The following is a 21,974-nucleotide window of genomic DNA, read 5'->3' as shown; positions in this document are numbered from 1 at the left end:
TCACAAACGGAAATTCTGTGCCCATTAAGCAATAACTCCCCTTTCCTATTCCCCTTCCCCTGGCACCCACATTCTACTCTCTGTCTCTATGAATTTGCCTGTTCCAGGTGCTTCATGTAAGTGGAACCATACAGTATTTGTCTTTTTGTGACTGACTTGTTTCTCTTAGCATAATATCTTAAACGTTCGTCCATTTTGTAGCATGTGTCATAATTTCATTACTATTCATTTATTTTTAATTTTACCTTTTTTCTTTATGGAGTGACTACTATTCGATATCTTAACTCAAATTTGGTGACTGAATTTCTGCTCCAAAGCAGATCCTTTGATAAAAGGATCCTGCTGATAAAAAATTCCTCATTTTGAAGTGTTTCAAATATATACTCTTCTGCCTCCACTTTCCAGAGCATGTCAGTATTTTAGAGTTTATCTACATTGAATTTACTGCATGTGATATTTAGTTCTAGATTTTGACTTTTTCTTCTTCTTCTTTTTTTTTTTTGTTTGCTGAGGAAGATTTGCCCTGAGCTAACATCTGTTGGCAATCTTCCTCTTTTTATTTTGCTTGAGGGAGATTAGCCCTGAGCTAACATCTGTGCCAGTCTTCCTCTATTTTTGTATGTATGTGAGTCACCACCACAGCTTGGCTGATGAGTTGTGTAGGTCCACACCCAGGATCTGAACCCATTAACCCAGGTCACCGAAGCAGAGCACACCAAACTCAACCACTACGCCCTGGATTTTGACTTTTTGAAATGAAAGAGGAGGAAGAGAAATACATTGGCCTACTTCTGTTTTTTATGTAAACTTTACTGTGCTTAGAGTTGAACCTAAACAAGGAGCAATTTGTTTTTATTTACCTCTACTTCTGTTTGGTAAAGTCACGTGAGACTCAAAATGGAAAGTGAGTTGCTTTCATATTTAAGTGATTTGTATTTTGTGGCATCTGTGGCCGCGTGTTGCCCAGCGTGAACAGTTTGATGATGCACTGTTGAAGGTGCTTCGTGTTCTAGAAATGAGCCGTAGATGGCCTCTGTGTATTGGCCCCTAGGTTATTTCTTCACAGCAGCTGAGACCTGTTAGCTCAAAGGCCTGCAGGACCAAACTCCATGAGCTTCCAACTTCTGCTAGGCACAGAGAAGGAAAAGCCCAGGGCTGCAAGCACCCCCACCCTGCTGGCCCTCACAGCTCTCTGACGCAGGCCCTCCCCTCCTTGTCGCCGAGCAACATCACCCGCACACGGAAGCCCCCACTCCAGTCTCCGTCTCCCCGGGAGTTCCCTTGCCCCCCCCCGCTTCTGGGTGGTGGTCGTCTTCCTGGTGAGCCCTGACATCCCTCGAACCCCATATGCTTGGTTTGTGGCAGAACTGTGACAGAAATAGGCGAGTTGATACACCGGTTTGCAGATTCTGTGCAGTGCTGCTGCCCTGCGCGCTGTGGCTGCGGGAAAGGCCTTTGCCTGAGTCTGTCCTGCCCATGAGCAGCCCAGGATGCCCTTGCCTTTCGTGTCACCACAGAACCTGAGTGTAGCGGCGTGCTTCACATTGAACAAGGGGATGGGGATCATTGGTTGAAGACGGGCCAGAGAGCCTGCGTATCTGCAGCCCGATGTGACGGGAGGCCCCCACGTCTGTCCTGCCCTCCTGCCCCCCATCACCATCTTACCAGCAGCCTGTTCTGAGCCCACTCCCTTCGGCCTCCGCCTCCCTCCTGCTCCCCTCCCTTCCAGTCTGACCAAACACAGGGCGAGAGGCTGGAAAGAGAACAAAAAAGCTTAAATTCTCTGTGTGCCTAGATAGATAATCTCCCCCTCCCCTTTCTTCAAATAATTGCAGAATTGGTAAACAAACAAAAAGGTGTTATCGAGACCTCGGGCCCTCCTACAGCGTTGTGTTGGTGTGAGTTTCCTAACCCGAAATATGTGCAGAGTCTTCCTTTAAGACTGCGGTTGCTCTGACTTGGTCCTGGGAATGGGAAGTGAGGCCGCCGTCAGCCAGCGCAGCCCTGGGCAGCAGCCGTGGGGCCGGCTTGCTCATCACTCACTTTTGTCACAGGCTCCGCTTCCGGGTCTGAGCTTCACAACAAGGGAAAAATATAAGAACCGCATAATGAAGTGTCTGTGGGGGTTTTTTCCTGTTGCTGACAGACAGATATTGATTAATAATTTTGTAGGATACTTAGAGTCACTGATAATAAAATCCAAAATTTATTCAGATTCGAACTTTTACCTAGCAAATAAAGTATGTGTTGAATTCCTCTCCTCCTTTTTTTCGCTTAAAAACTTTTGGGGAATAAAACATAAGACTTAAAAAGAAGTCATAAAACGTCCCCACTTTGCCACCCCTAATGAAACCACGCATCCTGGCAATAATCATCAATGGCTGTTAGAAGCCTTTGTAAAATGCCGATGGGGACTTTATCACAGTGGGTCAGGCTGACAGCGCCTGCATTCACCGGTCAGGGTTAACCTCACAAAGATAGAGGTGTGAGTCACAATGTGCCTCCTGACAGGATCCGGGAGGAAGTACGCCTCTGGGATCATTGCCCCCAAAAGTCAAACTTAACCACCAGTTTGCAGGAAATGCGGGGGATACAGGAACATAGGAAAACATCACCATGAGAACACAGGCAATAAACTCCAGAATGGGAGTAACTCAACAAGACAAATTGTACTGGGTTCTCCAGCAAAGAAGGGCGAGTTAAAAAAAAAAAAAAGCAAGAGAAATCTGTTTTATTTATTTATTTATTTTTTAAAGATTTTATTTTTTTCGTTTTTCTTCCCAAAGACCCCCGGTACATAGCTGTATATTCTTCGTTGTGGGTCCTTCTAGTTATGGCATATGGGACGCTGCCTCAGCGTGGTTTGATGAGCAGTGCCATGTTTGCACCCAGGATTCGAACCAACGAAACACTGGGCCGCCTGCAGCGGAGCACGCAAACTTAACCACTCAGCCACGGAGCCAGCCCCAGAAATCTGTTTTATAGAAAAGAGATGTAAGAGACATTTCAACCAAATGCAATGAGGGGGTTTTGCTGCAATCCTGATTTTAGCAAACCAGTTGCAAAGACATTTACCAATTCCCCTGGAATGCCAGATGACGAATGGTCCCCGGAAAGGAACACTGCTGGAATTGGAAAATCCTAGTTTTCCAGCTATTATAATAAAAGATTGGCTCAAACAGGAATCATCAGTGGATGGTAAATCTAGAGAGAAACTTAGAAAAGGAGTGGAATATTTACATGGTCTTAAAGTTTCTCCCCACAGTCTGCTTGTTAGTTGCAAGCGGGAGGGAAAAACAGTAATTACACCGTGGGGAAATCAAATAACACCTTGATTGGGTGGTCAAAATGCACATCCCAGTGAGGGACAGATGGACACTGCCTTAGTCCGCCAGGGCTGCTGGAACAGGATCCCGTAGATTGGGGGCTCACACTCTACAGACGTTCATTCCTCACGGCTTTGGAAGCTCACAGTTATTGGAAGTCCAAGCTCAAGGTGCCAGCTGATCTGGGGTCTGTGAGAGCCCGCTTCCTGATTCATAGATGGCTGCCGTCTTGCTGTGTCCTCACGTGGTGGAAGGGACAAGGGAGCTCTCTGGGGCCTCTTTCTGAGGGCACCAATCCCATTCTTGAGGGCTCCACCCTTCTGACCTCATCACCTCCCAAAGGCCCCACCTCCAATATCATCACACTGAGGGGTAGATTTCAACGTAGGCGTTTGGGGACACAAACATAAAAATGTCTGTAGCAGACCTCACATGCCTCCAGACGTGGTACCCTGAGACGGACACACCAGCCTCTAGGCAGCGTTCTGGCTATAATGCAAAACCTGAATCTTTTTTTTTTTTTTTTTTTTTGAGGAAGATTAGCCCTGAGCTAACTACTGCCAATCCTCCTCTTTTTTGCTGAGGAAGACTGGCCCTGAGCTAACATCCATGCCCCTCTTCCTCTACTTTATACGTGGGATGCCTACCACAGCATGGCTTTTGCCAAGCAGTGCCATGTCCACACCCGGGATCCCAACCAGTGAACCCCGGGCTGCCGAGAAGTGGAACATGTGAACTTAACCGCTGCGCCACCGGGCCGGCCCCTGAAACCTGAATCTTATCATGAGGAAACATCAGACACACTCAAAATGAGGAACATTTGATTGGGGGGAAAAGGGTGGGGAAGGGGGTCTATATTAGGAAATGGCAATGCCATAAAAATCACAGACAGACTATGGAACTGTTCAGATTAAAGGAGACTGAAGGGATGTGACAATGGAAAGCAACACCTGACCCCCAAACCAGATCCTGCACCGAAAGGGAAAGAGCTAGAAAGGACATTTGGGGCAACCGACAACACTGGAATACAAGTGGTGGGACAGATAAAAATGCCTCAGTGTTAAGCGCTGTGATTTTTCTAACTGTCCTGTGACCGTGAAAGGATATCCTTATTCTTAGGAAATAGTCACTGAAGTATTTAGAGATAAAGGGCCCTGATGTGTGTAACTTTCCCTCGGATGGTTCAGAAAAAAAAGTATATAAATATACATTTGTATCTATAGACAGATGATGGGGGAGAGAAATTACAAATGATAAAGGAAAATGGTAAAACATTAACATTATGTTATCTGAGTAAAGGGTATATGGATCTTCTTTTACTATTTTATTTTTGCAACTTTTCTATAAGTTTAAAACTATTTCCAAATATAAAGGGTTTTTTTAAAAATAAAAAGACATTTATGAGATAATGGAGGAAATTTGAACAATGACGATATATTAGATGATGATAAAGAATAATTGGTCCTTGGGGGAGTCGTCATGATGTTGTGGTGAAAGTTGTTACGTCTTACTTGTGCGTTTGTGCGTACGCGGTGTTTGTGCACTGAGTTCTGCCATATCTGGGATTTCCCGTGGACGGACAGTGGGGGTGGGGCAGGCACAGAAGACACAGGATTGCGTGAGCTGATGACTGTTGGCGCTGGGGGATGGGCACGTGGCTTCCTTAGACCATCTCTGTGCTATTGTATATTTGGAATTTTTCCGAAGTACAAGTACAATGACAAAGAAAAAACGTGAAGAAGCGATCATTTGTGTGAATTTTATTTCAAGGAATCGAAGTATTTCATGTACATTCCTGTGCGAGTCTTGAATTGTTTTCAATAATTTCTTTTTTTAATTTGTATTTCTACCTTTTTGTAATATGTTTTTTGCTTTCCTTTCAGAAAGCCATCATTCTTCGGGGAGCAGTGAAGTAATAGAAATGGAATTACCAATGGAAGGTTAGAAAAATGAGGCATTTTGTCTCTCTCTCTCTTTTTTTTTTTTTTTGGTTTCAGTATTTTATAAAGAACACACTCTTTTATTTTTTATTTTTATTTTTTTATTGAGTTATTGATAGGTTACAATCTTGTGAAATTTCAGTTGTACATTAATGTTTGTCAGTCATGTTGTAGGTGCACCACTTCACCCTTTGTGCCCACCCCCCACCCCACCTCTCCCCTGGCATCCACTAAACTGTTCTTAGTCCATAATTTTAAATTCCTCATATGAGTGGAGTCATACACAGATTATCCTTTTCTTGCTGGCTTATTTCACTCAACATAATTCTCTCAAGGTCCATCCATGTTATTGCAAATGGAATGATTTTGTTCTGTTTTGCAGCTGAGTAGTATTCCATTGTATATATGTACCACATCTTCTTTATCCATTCGTCTGTTGCTGGACGCTTAGGTTGCTTCCATGTCTCGGCTATTGTAAACAGTGCTGCAATAAACATTGGGGTGCACAGGACTTTTGGGATTGCTGACTTCAAGCTCTTTGGATAAATAGCCAGTAGTGGGATGGCTGGATCATATGGTAGTTCTATTTTTAATTTTTTGAGGAATCTCCATACTGTTTTCCATAGTGGCTGCACCAGTTTGCATTCCCACCAGCAGTGTATGAGGGTTCCTTTTTCTCCACAACCTCTCCAACATTTGTTGCTATTAGTTTTAGATATTTTTGTCATTCTAACGAGTGTAAGGTGATATCTTAGTGTAGTTTTGATTTGCATTTCCCTGATGATGAGCGATGATGAGCATCTTTTCATGTGCCTATTGGCCATCAGTATATCTTCTTTGGAGAAATGTCTGTTCGTGTCTCCAGCCCATTTTTTGATTGGGTTGTTTGATGTTTTGTTGTTGAGTTGCGAGAGTTCTTTATATATTATGGATATTAAGCCCTTGTCAGATATATGACTTGCAAATATTTTTTCCCAGTTAGTGGGTTGTTTTTTTGTTTCAATCCTGTTTTCATTTGCCTTGAAGAAGCTCTTTAATCTGATGAAGTCCCATTTGTTTATTCTTTCTATTGTTTCCCTTCTCTGAGAAGGCATGGTGTCCAAAAAGATCCTTTTAATATTGATGTCAAAGAGTGTACTGCCTACGTTTTCTTCCAGAAGCCTTATGGTTTCAGGTCTCACCTTTAGGTCTTTGATCCATTTTGAGTTTATTTTGGTGAATGGTGAAAAAGAATGGTCAATTTTCATTCTTTTACATGTGGCTTTCCGGTTTTCCCAGCACCATTTGTTGAAAAGACTTTCTTTTCTCCATTGTATGCCCTCAGCTCCTTTGTCAAAGATAAGCTGTCCATAGATGTGTGGTTTTATTTCTGGGCTTTCAATTCTGTTCCATTGATCTGTGCACCTGTTTTTGTACCAGTACCATGCTGTTTTGATTACTGTAGCTTTGTAGTATGTTTTGAAGTCAGGGATTGTGATGCCTCCCGTTTTGTTCTTTTTTCTCAGGATTGCTTTAGAAATTCGGGGTCTTTTGTTGCCCCATATGAATTTTAGGATTCTTTGTTCTAATTCTGTAAAGAATGTCATTGGGATTCTGATTGGGATGGCGTTGAATCTGTAGATTGCTTTAGGTAGAACGGACATTTTAACTATGTTTATTCTTCCAATCCATGTACATGGAATGTCTTTCCATCTACTTATGTCGTCATCCAATTCTCTCAGAATGGCCTTGTAATTTTCATTATATAGGTCCTTCACTTCCTTAGTTAAATTTACTCCAAGGTATTTTATTCTTTTTGTTGCGATTGTGAAGGGTATTGTATTCTTGAGTTCTTTTTCTGTTGGTTCATTACTGGAGTATAGAAATGCTACTGATTTATGCAAATTAATTTTATACCCTGCAACTTTGCTGTAGTTGTTGATTACTTCTAAGAGTTTTCCAATGGATTCTTTGGGGTTTTCTATATATAAGATCATGTCATCTGCAAACAGCGAGAGTTTCACTTCTTCCCTCCCTATTTGGATTCCTTTTATTCCTTTTTCTTGCCTGATTGCTCTGGCCAGGACCTCCAGTACTATGTTAAATAAGAGTGGTGATAGAGGGCATCCTTGTCTTGTTCCTGTTTTCAGGGGGATAGCGTTCAGTTTTTGCCCATTGAGTATGATGTTGGCTATGGGTTTGTCGTATATGGCCTTTATTATGTTGAGGTAGTTTCCTTCTTTGCCCCTTTTGAAGAACACACTCTTTTAAAACACACGTCTGAACATAAAGAAGGCGGCTTCCTGGCGTGCCTTCTTAGAAAACTGGCTGAGTCTAGTCCTAAGATATGGTGTTAGAACTCCATTGCTCTCTTCCTTTCCCATCTGTAAATGATTCTCCTTAAAGCACCCGGATATGGAAGTTAAGTGAAGAGAAAACTTCGTGTTGGCACCATTTGTTGCTTTCTTTCATTTTGAACAGAGTTGAAAAAGTATTTTAGGAAATTCTTGAGTTAGAAGTAAAGTTTGACAGTACTTCCCTCCATTCATATATCGATCTTGAGCGTTGTATTTAAGGCCTGAACTCAAATGGTTCACAGATGTCCAAGGTAAAATTCATAAGGGAAATCTCCTCTCCAAACCTGGAGGCATGGAACATCTTTGTCAGTTTATAGGCGAGACGATCTTGCTTTTAGGAGCTGTCTATATGTCTTAGTACCACAATGATTTGTATTTTCCCCTAAGTCAAAAGCATTTTCCAAAGGACTGATTTGTGGTCATTTTTACTAGCTTCTGTGATTTCGGGGTTCTGGAGGTCTTTATTGTGGAGGACTGTTCCAGCGGTCCACTGAGCAGTTTATCCAGTTCTCTGACCTAGAAGAATTTTGACCGATTTTGCCAGGGAGCCTACTATCTTAGAGCCAGTCTCAGCGTTGCTCCTTCACTCAGAAAATGAGTCCTCTGGAACTTGATGGCTTTCAACCAAGAAGACAAGTTGCTCTGGCATTATTTAACTTCTGTTTATTTTTCTAAAGTATGTATTTTTTATTGTGGTAAAAAGCATATCACGTAAAGTTTGCCAGCTTACCCTCTGCTAAGTGCACAGTTCAGTAGTGTCAAGTATGTTCACATTGTTGTGAAGCAGATCTCCAGAACTTTCCCATTTTGCAGATCTGTCCCCATTACACCACCACCTCCCCGCCCCCTCCCTCCCTCCCCCTAGCAACCACCCCCTCCTTCCGTCTCTGTGCATCTGACTGCTCTAGGCACCTCATGTAAGTGGCATCATACAGCATTTGTCCTTTTGTGACAGGCTTATTTCACTCAGCTTGATGTCCACAAGGTTCATCCATGTTGTAGCGTGTGTCGGAATTCTTCTGTTTATTTTTCATTTCTTTTCTTTTCCTTCATTGCGATCTCTGACCTTCTCTGAATGTGGGGCAGGACAGTTACTTTGAATTCGGTTGAAATCTGTTCTTCCCTTGCATCATTTTACTTCCCTTTGTTAAAGCCTGTTAAGACATTGTTTGGTCATTGCTTTTTTTGATAGAACGTATTTAGAAAGAAGAAAACCTGGTGGTCAGTTGTAGAATTCGTGTTGAGTGAGAGTCAGAAAGATTCCATTGGATGTTAGCCTTTGAAATACTTAATTTCTGAAGAGATTTTTATTATCACAGTAGAGTGGAAAGTCCGTTTACAATAGAGCTGAATTAGTTTGATTTTTTTTAACTTTTTACTTTGAAATAATTATAGGGGCTGGCCCGGAGGTGTAGTGGTTAAGTTCACACACTCCGCTTTGGCAGCCTGGGGTTCACAGGTTCGGATCCCAGGTGCAGACCTACACACCACTGGTCAAGCCATGCTGTGGTGGCATCCCACATAAAACAGAGGAAGACTGGCACAGATGTTCACTCAGGGCCAATCTTCCTCACAAAAAGAAAGAAAGAAAGAAAGAATTATAGATTCAAAAGAAGCTGCAAGAATAGTACAGAGAGGTCTGGTGCACCTTCACCCATGTCCCCCCAAAGGTTATATCTTACATTACGCAAGTACCATTTCAATACAGCTACATTAGTTTTGAGTTCTGGTCTTTCTTCCTTTGCTAACGATTAATGTAAGCTTTGGCAGATCTTTCTAAAATGCGCTAGAGTTAGGAGGGATAACCTGGTCAGGCTTTTGTCTGTGTGTAGAAGAACTTAATGTATGTGTCATCATTCTTGTCTGCCAGAAAGGCCGATTGCGCGTCCGTGTGATAACAGACCGTGAGTCACCCAGGGGCTGTGGGCAGGATGAGAGGGGAGCTGTTGACCAAAGCAAATGGCTTTCTTTTTATCCTAGTAATTCCTGATGACAACAAGAAAACACTGTGCCCCTAAGAATGCCGTTAGCGCTAATAGAAGGCTACCCTGTGTCCATTCCTGAGGGTAGCTGTGGATTGTTGGATAGTATCTGAAAGTTTCCTACCTCCCCTTATCTCTTGTAAGACTATCCTTGTGACCCTATTATCCCAGCAAAATTAAAATTACCTTTATGTTTCTTAAGCGTGAAATGTATTTAAAATGCCAGGATAAGCTACCTTTTTGGTATAGGAGCAGTGAAATGTTGGGACATGTGAATCCATAATAATGAATGTCATTTTAGAAATTTTCTTTTCAAGATTCTACTCAGCTTGTCCCTCCAGAAACGAGTGAGGACCCCGAAGCTGAGGTGAAAACTGAAGGTTAGTCCAAAAGCCTTGTCGCAGTCACACCGCTAAGTATGGTTTTCGTCCCTTCTTAAAGAATCATCGTGGGGGAGAGATTGAAATTGATGTGTGTGTTTGTATGACCGGAGCTGGCCTGTGCTCACCAAGCACACGGTGCCCTGGGCTTTGTAGACAAGAGAATTAGGCCATGCAAACGTGGGACCGAGGTGTGCTCTGCCCCAGAGAGGAAAGGATGAAGGGGGACGGGGCGATGGAGGGGAAAAGGCTGGTTCACTTGGAAACATGCCCTCTCCCCCTCTGTGTGATAGAGTTCAAAAAGAACAGCCCTGGGCCTGGAATCAGTGAGCTCAGTGTAAGCGCAAGTATCTAAAGGAAGTGACGTTCAAAGTGTGGTTTAACCAAGATTTAGTTTTTGAGATCCACCATGTAAGATGCTTTTCTTTAAAGTACTTACGTTGACATGGAACCTGTTTGGTTTTTTGTGCATGTGTTTATTTAAAAGCCACACCCAATAGTTATAAACATATTCTAAGATATTCTTTACACTTGAAAGTTTTTTTGGAAACTTTTTTGATTTTTCAGGGAAATGAATGAGCCCATGTATCCTGGTATTTGTAGATTTTCAGCCCATTTACTTAAAAGAATGTGCCTGTTTGCTTTCGTTGTGAGCTACTTAGTCATCTGCTAAAAAGTATTTTCCTCTCTGCTCCTGGAACATGAGCTGGTCCATAGTGTCTTCCTAATGTGAGTGCTTTGATTTTATATATCTAATAATGTTGCAAGGTCTCAGAATTAATGTCATTAGGTATATAATTCTATCCTAGCATTCCATAAAATCCCACTCACCTGAACAGATGTGATTTTGAATTAGTAAAATCTGATTATCAAATAACAAAAAATTGCAATTTTGAGCCAGCCGTAATGGCCTAGTGGTAAAGTCCTGCGTGCTCTGCTTCAGCGGCCCTGGGTCAGTTCCCCACGCGTGGAACCACACCATTCGTCTGTCCGTAGCCATGCTGTGGTGGTGGCTCACATAGAAGAACCAGAAGAACTTACAACCATACACAACTATGTACTGGGCTTTGGGAGGAAAAAGAAGAAAAAAGGAGGAAAATTGGCAACAGGTGTTAGCCTAGGGCGAATCTTCCCCTGGAAAAAAAAAAAAACGGCTTGAAATTACTTTTTCTTTTAATTTGCAATTTTATGATTTTTCCATCAGAAACACAACCTAAGAAGATGGCAGTGTTTGGAAAGAGGTGGATAAACTCTACAAATTATGCTTTTAAAATAAACATCCCTTGGAAGTTGTATTTACCTTTTTTTTCCCTGAGTTCTTTTATTGAGAGAGAATACTATTTCCCATGAAACATCACAGGGTCTGAACTGGTTTTGCCACGATTGGGGGAATTTTGAGACTTAATGAATGTTGCCATCCTGATTTGATTCTTCCATTTTTACTTTGTTTATTTGAATTCTAAGAATGGTTTCATCAAGTTGATTGTTTTAGGGGGAAAAAGCCTCTCTCATCACCATTTACAACAAAGAAAAACTGGGTGCAATGCCAGTGCCCAGCAGTTAGAACGGGTCGTGGTGGTCCACTGGGAAAAATGCTCTCAGTGTACTCAGTGTACAGCAAAACTGTCTGGCTCAGGAAGAGTTATAAACAGGGGCCACCCCTGTGGCTGAGTGGTTAAGTTCACACACTCCACTTTGGCATCCCAGGGTTTTGCCGGTTTGGATCCTGGGCGTGGACCTAGCACTGCTCGTCAAGCCATGCTGAGGCGGCGTCCCACACAGCAGAGCCAGAAGGACCTACAACTAGAATATACAGCTATGTACTTGGGGTGGGGGGTTAGGGAGAAGAAGAAGGAAGAAGAAAGAAGGAGAAGAAGAGAAAAAAAAAGATTGGCAACAGATGTCAGCTCAGGTGCCAATCTTTAAAAAAAAGAGAAGAGTTATAAACAAGATGAAGGGGGACCAAAAGAAATCATAATTTACAGTAGGATCTTGATTTTGATTAGAAAAATTATGTAGAAAGAAAAACAGAAGAGAATACAAAAAAAGAAAGTCTGCCAGCAGTAGTGGAATCATGCTTGGAGTGACCTTTCTTCCTTATCCCTTTTGGGATTTCTCTAATTCTCCACAGTGAGCATATATTACTTAAGTCTTAAGGGGAACAGTCCACATATGGATAGAGTCTGTGCAAATGGCCGGCCTTTCTGCCATGTTTTAGCCCTGACGGCTTTCCTGGAAATTATGTGGCGATGCCATCAGGGTAACTGAGCACGGAGAAGATGCTTCCTATCCAGGGATGATGTCCCTGCCCACAGCCAGGAGGGTGCATATTTTCAGAAGGATTTTCCATTAATGAGAATGGATTTATGCTGGTTCCTCTGTACCTGAAGTCAGTGGGGCCTGAGTGTGTTTATGGATAAAATATGATATTTACATGGCCCAGTTTCAAAGTCATCTTAAGGCCTCAACATGGCATTGGGTACCACCATTCTGAGCCATACAGTGAAATTTGTTTTCCTTAAAATTCCGTGAAAGGAATGGCTTAAATTACTTAAAACATTTTTTATTGAGGTGAAATTAAAATAAAATTAACCATTTCAGGGGCCAGCCCGGTGGCGCAGAGGTTAAGTGCACACATTCCACTTCAGCGACCCAGGGTTCCCCGGTTCGGATCCCAGGTGCGGACATGGCACCACTTGGCAAAAAGCCATGCTGTGGTAGGCGTCCCACGTATAAAGTAGAGGAAGATGGGCACGGATGTTAGCTCAGGGCCGGTCTTCCTCAGCAAAAAGAGGAGGATTGGCAGTAGTTAGCTCAGGGCTAATCTTCCTCAAAAATAAATAAATAAATAAGTTAAATTAAATTAACCATTTCAGAGTGAACAATTCACTGCATTCAGTGTTGTACAACCATCATCTCCATCTAGTTCCAAACATTTTCATTTCCCCAAAAGAAAACCCATTAAGAGTGCCTCCCCTACCCCCTCCCACTCCATTAGCCCCTAACAACACTAATCTACTTTCTGTCTCTGTGGATTTACGTGTTCTACATATTTCCTATAGATGGAATTGCACAATATGTGACCTTTTGTGTCTGGCTTCTTTCACTTCAGATCTTCAAGGGTCATCCATGTGGCAGCATATGTCAGAACTTCCTTTTTAAGGCTGAATAATATTCCATTGTGTGTGTAAATCAGAGTCTATCCATTCTTCCGTTGATGGATATTTGAGTTGTTGCCTTAAAGCACTTTTAAGAATATAAAGAGAAAAGTGCCATGTTTAGAATCAAAGTCCAGCAGTGATTGGAATGCCAGTCGATAGAAGTGATCCCACAGCGGCCTGTGTGCTGCGCTGTTGTCTTCTGGGGCATCACGATTGTGTGGGGAGGGTAGGCTAATCCCCTTTTGTCCTGGATAGCAGTTTTTCAAAAAATTAGCTATAAATTATTTGGCAAACAATTTTGCCACTAGCAAGTGTTCAAAGGACTAAAGCGTTTGGAAGTCCATCTGTAGGTGTGTTCTTGTCGTTCATCTGAAGGGTTATAAGGATGGTTCATAGATCATGGAGCCGGAGGAGCAGTTTAAAACTGACTTAGGAGGAAATTGATGAGTGAGCTCAAAAGAAGGCATTGTCTGCGTAAAGGGGGCGTGTCGGAGGAGTTAGGGCTCAGACCCATTAGTGAAAATGCCATCTATTTGTTTGAAATGTGCAGGGTCATTAAAATGGATTAAGTGCCAACTTATGCATTAATTATAAGTAGCTTTTGATCAATTTTTAAATTATACTTGGTGTCCTTTGTGACGGATTTTTAAATTTTGCGGAGCCCGTTTTAATGATAGAACATTAGCACTTTATCAGAACCTAAGGCCTTCTCTCCCGGCACCATCTCTTCATTGACTCTGATGACCTGAACTGGTTCTGGGTTTTTTGGAGGCTCAGACGTGTTAAGCACCCCAAAAGATTTTTCTCATTTCAAGGTGATGAGGGAAACTCACAGTAGTTTCGGTAATCTCTTAATGTTGAGCCTGATTGCTAAGGATCAGACCTTCCAGGATTCATTAGATTGATCAGAAAAAAGAGTAATTTTGAGGTCAAGAGTAGCAAATTTTCCCCCATTTCCTCCAAAAATTCTACATTTGAAGCAGCACAAGACACTGCAGAAAAAATTGAGGGCTTTTGTTGGCGATGTGGCTCCTTATGTCCCTTTGAGGCCTTGCTCTTTAGATGCGGAATCTCAAACACTCAAATGACTGATTCACAGACCGCTGGCACGGGGCCTTGAGCTCCCAAAGGAGCAGACAGGCTCATTTACGCTCCCTCCGTAGAAGTGAGGGGAACATCCTGTTTATCGGTTGACCAGGAAACATGGTACTGTCCGCTCTGCATGGACTGTTCAAGCCTGCCTGGGCCTTTCTGGGCCTCTGTCTGTTCAGTCGTTTTTCATGGGATGTCATAGATGGCCTCGTGGACACATTCACATGTCCTATTTCCTTTTCTCCCCTTTACACTGAGAATAACAGCAAAGGAAATATACTTTTTACCACCCTTCTTTTTAAATCAAATTAGACTGACTGAAGTATTGGGGGCTAAGAATAAATAAAAGCCACTGTGCCCATAGCCCTTTGACGTCAGCATTAAACCGCAGAGACTCAGATGGCAGCCCATGCCAAGCCACCTCGCTATCCTGCAACTAAATTTTCTCTGAATTTTAAAAAATTCAACCTGGGCTTCTGATCAGAGTAGCATCTTGACGTTTTTAGAGGAGAACCGGCCTCATTTCTGTTAGTTCTAAATTTCAGTTTCTGTTTTAAGGAAACATCATCTCATCCCGTCTTACAGATTCCGCGGCAGGGGTTGAGGACCTCAACATCGTCCAGGTGCCAGTTCCAGGTATGGAAGCTTACCTGGCCTTATCATAATTTATTTTTTATATATTATACAATTTATATATCATAATTTGTATTTTTCATTTGCTTTTATATTTTTCATTGTTATATTTTAACCATTTCATGACATGGGTTAGTCTCTCGGAGGTGTTACTTTTTTGCCTAGTTCACCCTGTCAGCTAAGGGTTGACAGTTCTGGAATATAAAATATGCTGCAGGTTGCTGAACACTGAATATCCTGCTCATATCAGACACAGTTAGGCAGACAGACCGCTTCTGCCAGCTGTGCGCAGGCATCACCAGGAAGACCCACCTCAGGGCAGCAACTCCAAGGACTGGCTGCTGTCAAATTGGAATTGAACACAGAACTAGACTTTGTTTGCTGCCCATCAAGTAATCTTCCTTTCTGAATATGTGGATGTAAAACATATCTGGAGAGACACAAAAGAATCTAACAACGTAGTTCCTCCAGGGAGGGAAACTGAGAGCTAAGATAGGGGTGGGGGAGAGCCCTTTCACTGTGTACTGTTTCATTTCTCTTAAATTTTGAACCACATAATTGCTTTAGTTAATCAAAATTAAGTAGAATAAAAAATTTTTTAAGTATTGAAAAATTTTTTTTTTTTTTTTTAAGATTTTATTTTTTTCCTTTTTCTCCCCAAAGCCCCCCGGTACATAGTTGTATATTCTTCGTTGTGGGTCCTTCTAGTTGTGGCATGTGGGATGCCACCTCAGCGTGGTCTGATGAGCAGCGCCATGTCCGCGCCCAGGATTCGAACCAACGAAACACTGGGCCGCCTGCAGCGGAGCGCGCGAACTTAACCACTCGGCCACGGGGCCAGCCCCGAAAAATATTCCCTTCTAATCCTAGTACATCTTATTCCTTTTACTTGGCTTATTGCACTGGCCAGGATTTCTATTAGAATGTTGAAGAATTGTGGTGAAAGTGAACATCCTTGTCTTGCATGATATGGAAAATATTCCCAAAAGTAGTATGTAGTGTTTACATAGTGTCATAATTTGGAAAATTCCCCATCATCTGTAATGGCTTCCATTTACAAGTTTCCAAAATGCTTAATTATTGCTAAAACTAAACTGAATGATAAGCCTGTAAAGCGCTTTCTCCAGTGCTAACAGGCATTTCCTCCAACAGCTTTCTTGGGGACAAATACATTAATAACCCTAGTTTGCTTGTTTATTTTTAGACAATGAGAAGGAAAGATTACCAAGTATTGAAAAGATAAAGCAACTAAGAGAACAAGTCAATGACCTCTTTAGCCGAAAATTTGGTAAGTTTTTGTATCATTACATATCTAAAATTCATGTACTTGAAATGCTTCTTTTTAATTGAATATTTTATCTAAGAAATTATCTTTCTGTGAAGGACCTATGCTGAAAATTAGTCTGTATTTTTACAGAAGAGCTTTTCCATGGAAACACTAGCAACAATAATTTTAGCCATGTATCAAATCACTTTGTTGTGCACCTAAAACTAATACAGTGTTATATATCATTGTATATAATCTCAATTCCAGAAAATGAATAGAAATAAAAACTAATAATAGCTACCTTTGACTTACTGAGTTCTTACCATGGCCGGGCATCGTTATCAGTGCTCAACACATGAGTACTCATTTGATCCTCACAAAAACCTTCTCCAGGTAAATACCGTGGTGATCTCTGTTTATGGGTTGAGAAACTGAGTTTGCTGTGCTACCCACTGTCAATTTCAAAATCAATTAAATTATTTGTACATTGTCCTACCACTGGAAAATAAAGAAATGATGGCTGATCACTTGATGTGAATGATTTTAAAATCTTGACACTAAAGGGAAAGCATGGTTTGGGAAAAGTAAGTGACACACTCAGCTGGCTTTTTGCTGTTTGTCTCATCGCAGGTGAAGCAATCGGAGTGGACTTCCCCGTGAAGGTGCCCTACAGGAAGATCGCCTTCAACCCTGGCTGCGTGGTCATCGATGGCATGCCGCCCGGGGTGGTCTTCAAAGCCCCCGGTTACCTGGAAATCAGCTCCATGCGCAGGATCTTGGATGCGGCAGAATTTATCAAATTCACAGTCCTTAGGTAAGATCGCAGATATAAAGGTCATTGGAAGGCCCCATGACCTCGGTCATGAGGACGAATCTGCAGACTCTCACTTGCCCAAGGCGGACAAGTGGCAGCACAGGGATTCTCACCCCAGAGGCGTGCGGTGGGTCCCGCCGTCAACTGCTGGGCGGCCGCCAGCCCCGTGGCGTCTGTTCCACCTCCGCGAGCTGCGTGTCCGTGTCCGGTCTCCGCTGTCGCGGGCAGCCTGTCTCGGTTTTATCTCCCGCCGCACCGAGCGCAGGGTTGACGTTCCCAACAGGTTATCGAATAGAACTAGGTGGACGAGGGAGGAAAGTGGACTCTTGCATTCACCAATGTCTCTTTCTCTTCAGACCGCTTCCAGGCCTCGAGCTCAGCAATGGTGAGTATCCCGGGCGCGAAGACGCTCCAGAGCCCGCCGGCCGAGTGCAGCGGCGCGGGGCGCACACGCAGGGCCCTTGCTTCTCCAGCCTTGAGCCTTGAGCAAAGCACGCTGTGCGTGCTGTGTGTTGTACTTTTCCTGCTTGTTACAAAGGCCTTTAATTCCATTGCTTGAGTTTTCTTAGCCAGGCGTTTTTTCCTCCTACAGCAGTCTGGCGGCGCTTGCTCTGCATCAGACTGTGTGTGTGACCTGTGGTGTGGCTCACTCTTATGCGAGAGTCCTTTATGGCAGAGGGCCCCCATCATAATACTGAACCTTTCCATGTCATCTGCCAGACCGCCCCAGCCCCACCCCCAGATTCCCCAAGGCTCAAAAAACCAGAGCTGATGCCTGGCCCGGCCGGGCTTTGCTCCCTGTGCTGAGGTCACATCTTGTTAAATATTTTAAACGTTTCTCCCAGAGTCCTTGCAGGCAAGTCATTATCCTGGAGGGTGAGTGCAGCAGAAGATGGAGAGCTGGCCTCAGGAGTTTGAGTCACTCACTAAGGGACCTCCTGATTTAAAGTTTGAAAACTAAAGTATTCTTTTAAAATGCTGAGTTATTATTGCTGGTTGCTAAAGGATATTTTACATTTTTAATAGCTTTCTTGAGGCATAATTTACATACCAGGAACTTCACTTGTGTGGAGTGTACACAATTCAGTGATTTGTAGTAAATTTACTGAGTTGTGCAGCTGTCACCACAGTCTAATATTAGGACATTTCCGTCACCCCCTGAAAGATTCCTGCCGCTCGTTTGCAGTCACTTCCCCTTCCGGAGCCCCAGCCCCAGGCCACCACAAAATTGGCTTTCTGTCTCGGCCTGCGCTTCCTTCCGGTGAAGTTTTAGATCCGTGTGTCTTGAAGTAAAGCTCACCTGCACTGTGGCCTGGTTCTGTAAATTGAGAACAAGCCCCTTCTGTGCATTTCTGTGGCCATCCCCACAGACTTTTATGGCTCACAGCAAGTAAGCCATCTGCCTTCTGTGCCCATTCCCTTCTCTGCTATTTCAAGGTTCTCTTGAGAATCAAGTGAAAAAATGTACTTTAAAATGTAAATGTACTTGCCAGTGATTCCTGCTTAAACCAGATGTGGCAAACGTCCTGCTAAATGGCACCAAAGATGCCTTTGTTTGGCTCACATACCTTTTAAAAACGGGAATAAGTATAGCGGCCAACATTGAAAAGCCAGGGATTTGTTCATAAAAATCAATTTCCGGGTTTTTTAAAGAAATCTGAAGATCCAGCCACGGGGGCCCATGTTCCCTCCAGCTGGAGCTGTCAGCTATCCTGGGGGCTGGAGGAGCATTCTCCAGTTAACCACCGCTTTCTCTCTCTCAGTTTCATCATCTCATGCTTTTGCTGTTCGTTTTCCAATAGTAGAGTTAAGAGAAAAGTAAAATATCTCTTATGTCCATGTCTCTGTCAAAAGTGGGAAAACGAAAGATAGACCAGGAGGGCCGTGTATTTCAAGAGAAGTGGGAGAGAGCGTATTTCTTCGTGGACGTGCAGAATATCCCGACCTGTTTAATATGCAAACAGAGCATGTCAGTGTCGAAAGAATACAACCTAAGACGCCACTATCAGACCAACCACAGCAAGCACTATGACCAGTACACCGAGAAGATGCGCGATGAGAAGCTTCACGAGCTCAAAAAAGGCCTCAGGAAGTATCTCCTGGGGTCCTCAGAAATCGTGTGTCCCGAGCAACATCAAGGGTTTGCAAACGTGAGTCCCGCTGAAGCTGCTGCCGTGCAGCCTGTAGAAGATGTGGCCGGGCACTTATGGGAGAAGCTACGTGAAAAAATCAAGTCATTTGTGGCATATTCTGTTGCAATCGATGAGATCACAGATATAAATAATACCACCCAGTTGGCCATATTCATCCGTGGTGTTGATGAGAATTTTGATGTGTCGGAAGAACTTTTGGATACAGTGCCCATGACAGGTACAAAATCTGGAAATGAGATATTTTTGAGGGTTGAGAAAAGTCTTAAAAAGTTTAATATCGACTGGTCAAAATTAGTAAGCGTGGCCTCAACGGGCACCCCTGCGATGGTAGACGCGAACGACGGACTTGTTACGAAACTCAAGTCCAAAGTGGCGATGGTTGGCAAGGGCTCAGATCTGAAGTCCATGTGCTGCATCCTTCACCCGGAATCACTCTGCGCTCAGAAGTTAAAGATGGACCACGTCATGAGCGTGGTCGTCAGCTCGGTGAACTGGATATGCTCCCGCGGAGTGAACCACAGTGAGTTCACGACGTTGCTTTATGAACTGGACAGCCAATATGGCAGCCTTCTGTACTGCACGGAGATCAAGTGGCTCAGCCGGGGGCTGGTGCTGAAGAGATTTTTTGAATCCTTGGAAGAAATCGATTCCTTCATGTCATCCAGAGGAAAGCCCTTGCCCCAACTGAGCTCTCAAGATTGGATCAAAGACTTGGCCTTCTTGGTCGATATGACGACGCACCTGAACACTTTGAACATCTCTCTCCAAGGCCATTCACAGATCGTTACGCAAATGTACGACTTGATTCGGGCATTCCTGGCAAAACTGTGTCTTTGGGAAACTCATCTGGCGAGGAATAATCTGGCCCACTTTCCCACCCTGAAATCAGTTTCCAGGAATGAAAGCGATGGCCTGAACTACATTCCCAAAATTGTGGAATTAAAGACTGAATTCCAGAAAAGGTTGTCTGAGTTCAAACTCTATGAAAGCGAGCTGACCCTGTTCAGCTCCCCCTTCTCCATGAAGATCGAGAGCGTGCCTGAAGCGCTGCAGATGGAGGTCATTGATCTGCAGTGCAACACGGTCCTGAAGACTAAATACGACAAGGTTGGGATACCGGAATTCTACAGATACCTCTGGAGTAGCTACCCGAGATATAAAACTCACTGCGCGAAGATCCTCTCCATGTTCGGGAGCACCTACATTTGTGAGCAGCTGTTTTCCATTATGAAACTGAGTAAAACCAAGTTCTGCTCCCAGTTAAAGGACTCCCAGTGGGACTCTGTACTCCACATCACGGCGTGATGAAGAACACACTCCTGGCAGTGCCCCGTGGGGTGTAAGACCAGAATCCTCTAGACCCAGGGGATTGTGAGCTGAGATAATGAATTATTAAATGTTCTGTTTTTCAAGTTTTTCCACTTTGACTCAGAAATATAATTTGCAGTATCATACCTGTTTGTATGACATTTTATGCTTTATCATAGTCCAGTAAAAATCGAGAAAGTTGACTTTTCCTATGCCTGGCCTGTTTCACTCATTCACAGACCTGCTTGACCCCATAGGCATTGGGGCTGCCGTCTTGAAGTTTAAATCAATCAACAGAGAAACAGAGAGACAGTGTGTGTATTCGTGGAGGGGGACACGTGCGCACACATTTGTCCTGTCCCCTTTTGCATCGTATCCCGTGTGGTCTCACATGGTCCCCAGTTTCAGGTGCCTCAGCTGGAGACGCAGTCACACCCTGCAGGATTCCGGTGTTGTCTCTCTCTGCCTCCATGAACCCAGAAAGGTGGGACTTAGAATGGAAAGCCCAAAACAAATAACACAGGCTCTCCAAGGCAAAGTAAGTTGAGGTTTCGAGGTTGTCTATTTTTTTTAGCTTTATTTTGAAATAATTTCAAATTTATAGAAAAGTTGCAAAAATAAAAATAGTACAAATAACACTTATGTGCCCTCTCACCAGATTTTCATATTAACATTTTACCCCTGTGTTTTATCATGTATTTGCTTTCTCTCCCCCGTCTCGTGTGCGTGTGTGTGTGTGCACAGCGTTACCTATCAGTGTGTATGATTGAATGTCTGTGAGTATCTATAATGTATGTATATAAACGTTGTGCATCATTTTTTTTCTGAGCCACGTGCAGGAAAGTTACATATATTGTTTACCCCTAAATTCTGCGGGGCACATTTTCTAAGAATAGTAACCATGGTTTAGTCGCCAACCCCAGTGATCGAACGTTCATGTAATTCTTTCATCGAGTTTACCGCTCACGCTCCAGTTTTGCCAGTTGTCCCAACGTCCTTTCCTTTGTAGCTTTTTCCCCCTGGGGGGTGTCATTTGAAGGCACATCCATCCATCTGTGTTCTTAATCTTTATCATCACTCGAATTAGTGACCCAAAATTGTGAATACTTCCCAAATTGGGGGGAATTAACCTGACTAGGGTGCAGAAAGGCTGAGGACCCTGACCTGGTGGCCCATTCGGGAAGCAGTGGAGAAAAGACTTTGATACAAATGAAGGGAGGCTGCCAGAGGGAGAGACGACCTGCAGGCCATTACCTGGGAAGGCACCCGGCCCAGCTGGAGCCTGAATGCATATCCTGAGACACGGGAAATGACCCAACCCCGGCAGTTCGTTTCCCGGGGAGGCGGACTGCAGGTACAGCCGGGTCCAGCTAGCTCAGAGGCTCACTTCCTGGGGAAGGAATGCAGGACAGCCTGGTTTACAATGCGGCCGGGGGGACCAGCTCCTGGTGTGCCTGAACAGATGTTGGAAGTGTGGCCCTACAAACCCTGCAGGAAAAAGCCCCCTCATTTTATGGAGTGGCACCTGGGGCTCAGAGTGATTAAGTGGCCTGCCTGAGGCCACACAGCCAGGAAAGGAGTC

General features: G+C 43.5%; 1 protein-coding gene across 4 annotated transcripts in view; it reads left to right on the top strand.

Annotated features, from left to right (window-relative positions):
- The window catches only part of LOC100062625 (general transcription factor II-I repeat domain-containing protein 2), a 52,034-nt gene extending 31,434 nt beyond the window's left edge, over positions 1-20,600 (top strand). For 2 of the 4 annotated variants that reach the window (XM_001494135.5, XM_070230848.1), the window contains 7 exons: positions 5,210-5,266; positions 9,902-9,964; positions 14,776-14,853; positions 16,055-16,138; positions 16,748-16,931; positions 17,288-17,316; positions 18,786-20,600. In XM_001494135.5, the coding sequence (XP_001494185.1) occupies positions 5,210-5,266; positions 9,902-9,964; positions 14,776-14,853; positions 16,055-16,138; positions 16,748-16,931; positions 17,288-17,316; positions 18,786-20,389 (2,099 nt within the window). In that variant the 3' untranslated portion in view covers positions 20,390-20,600. The remainder of the gene's footprint in view (positions 1-5,209; positions 5,267-9,901; positions 9,965-14,775; positions 14,854-16,054; positions 16,139-16,747; positions 16,932-17,287; positions 17,317-18,785) is intronic. The other 2 variants (XM_070230846.1, XM_070230847.1) reach the window with 2 other exon arrangements.
- The last annotated feature ends 1,374 nt before the right edge of the window (positions 20,601-21,974 follow it).

Source organism: Equus caballus, chromosome 13 (assembly GCF_041296265.1).
Source record: "Equus caballus isolate H_3958 breed thoroughbred chromosome 13, TB-T2T, whole genome shotgun sequence".
NCBI classification, from domain to species: domain Eukaryota; kingdom Metazoa; phylum Chordata; class Mammalia; order Perissodactyla; family Equidae; genus Equus; species Equus caballus.
The sequence above is the reverse complement of the archived record's forward strand: the minus strand, read 5'-3'. Positions and strand labels throughout refer to the sequence as shown.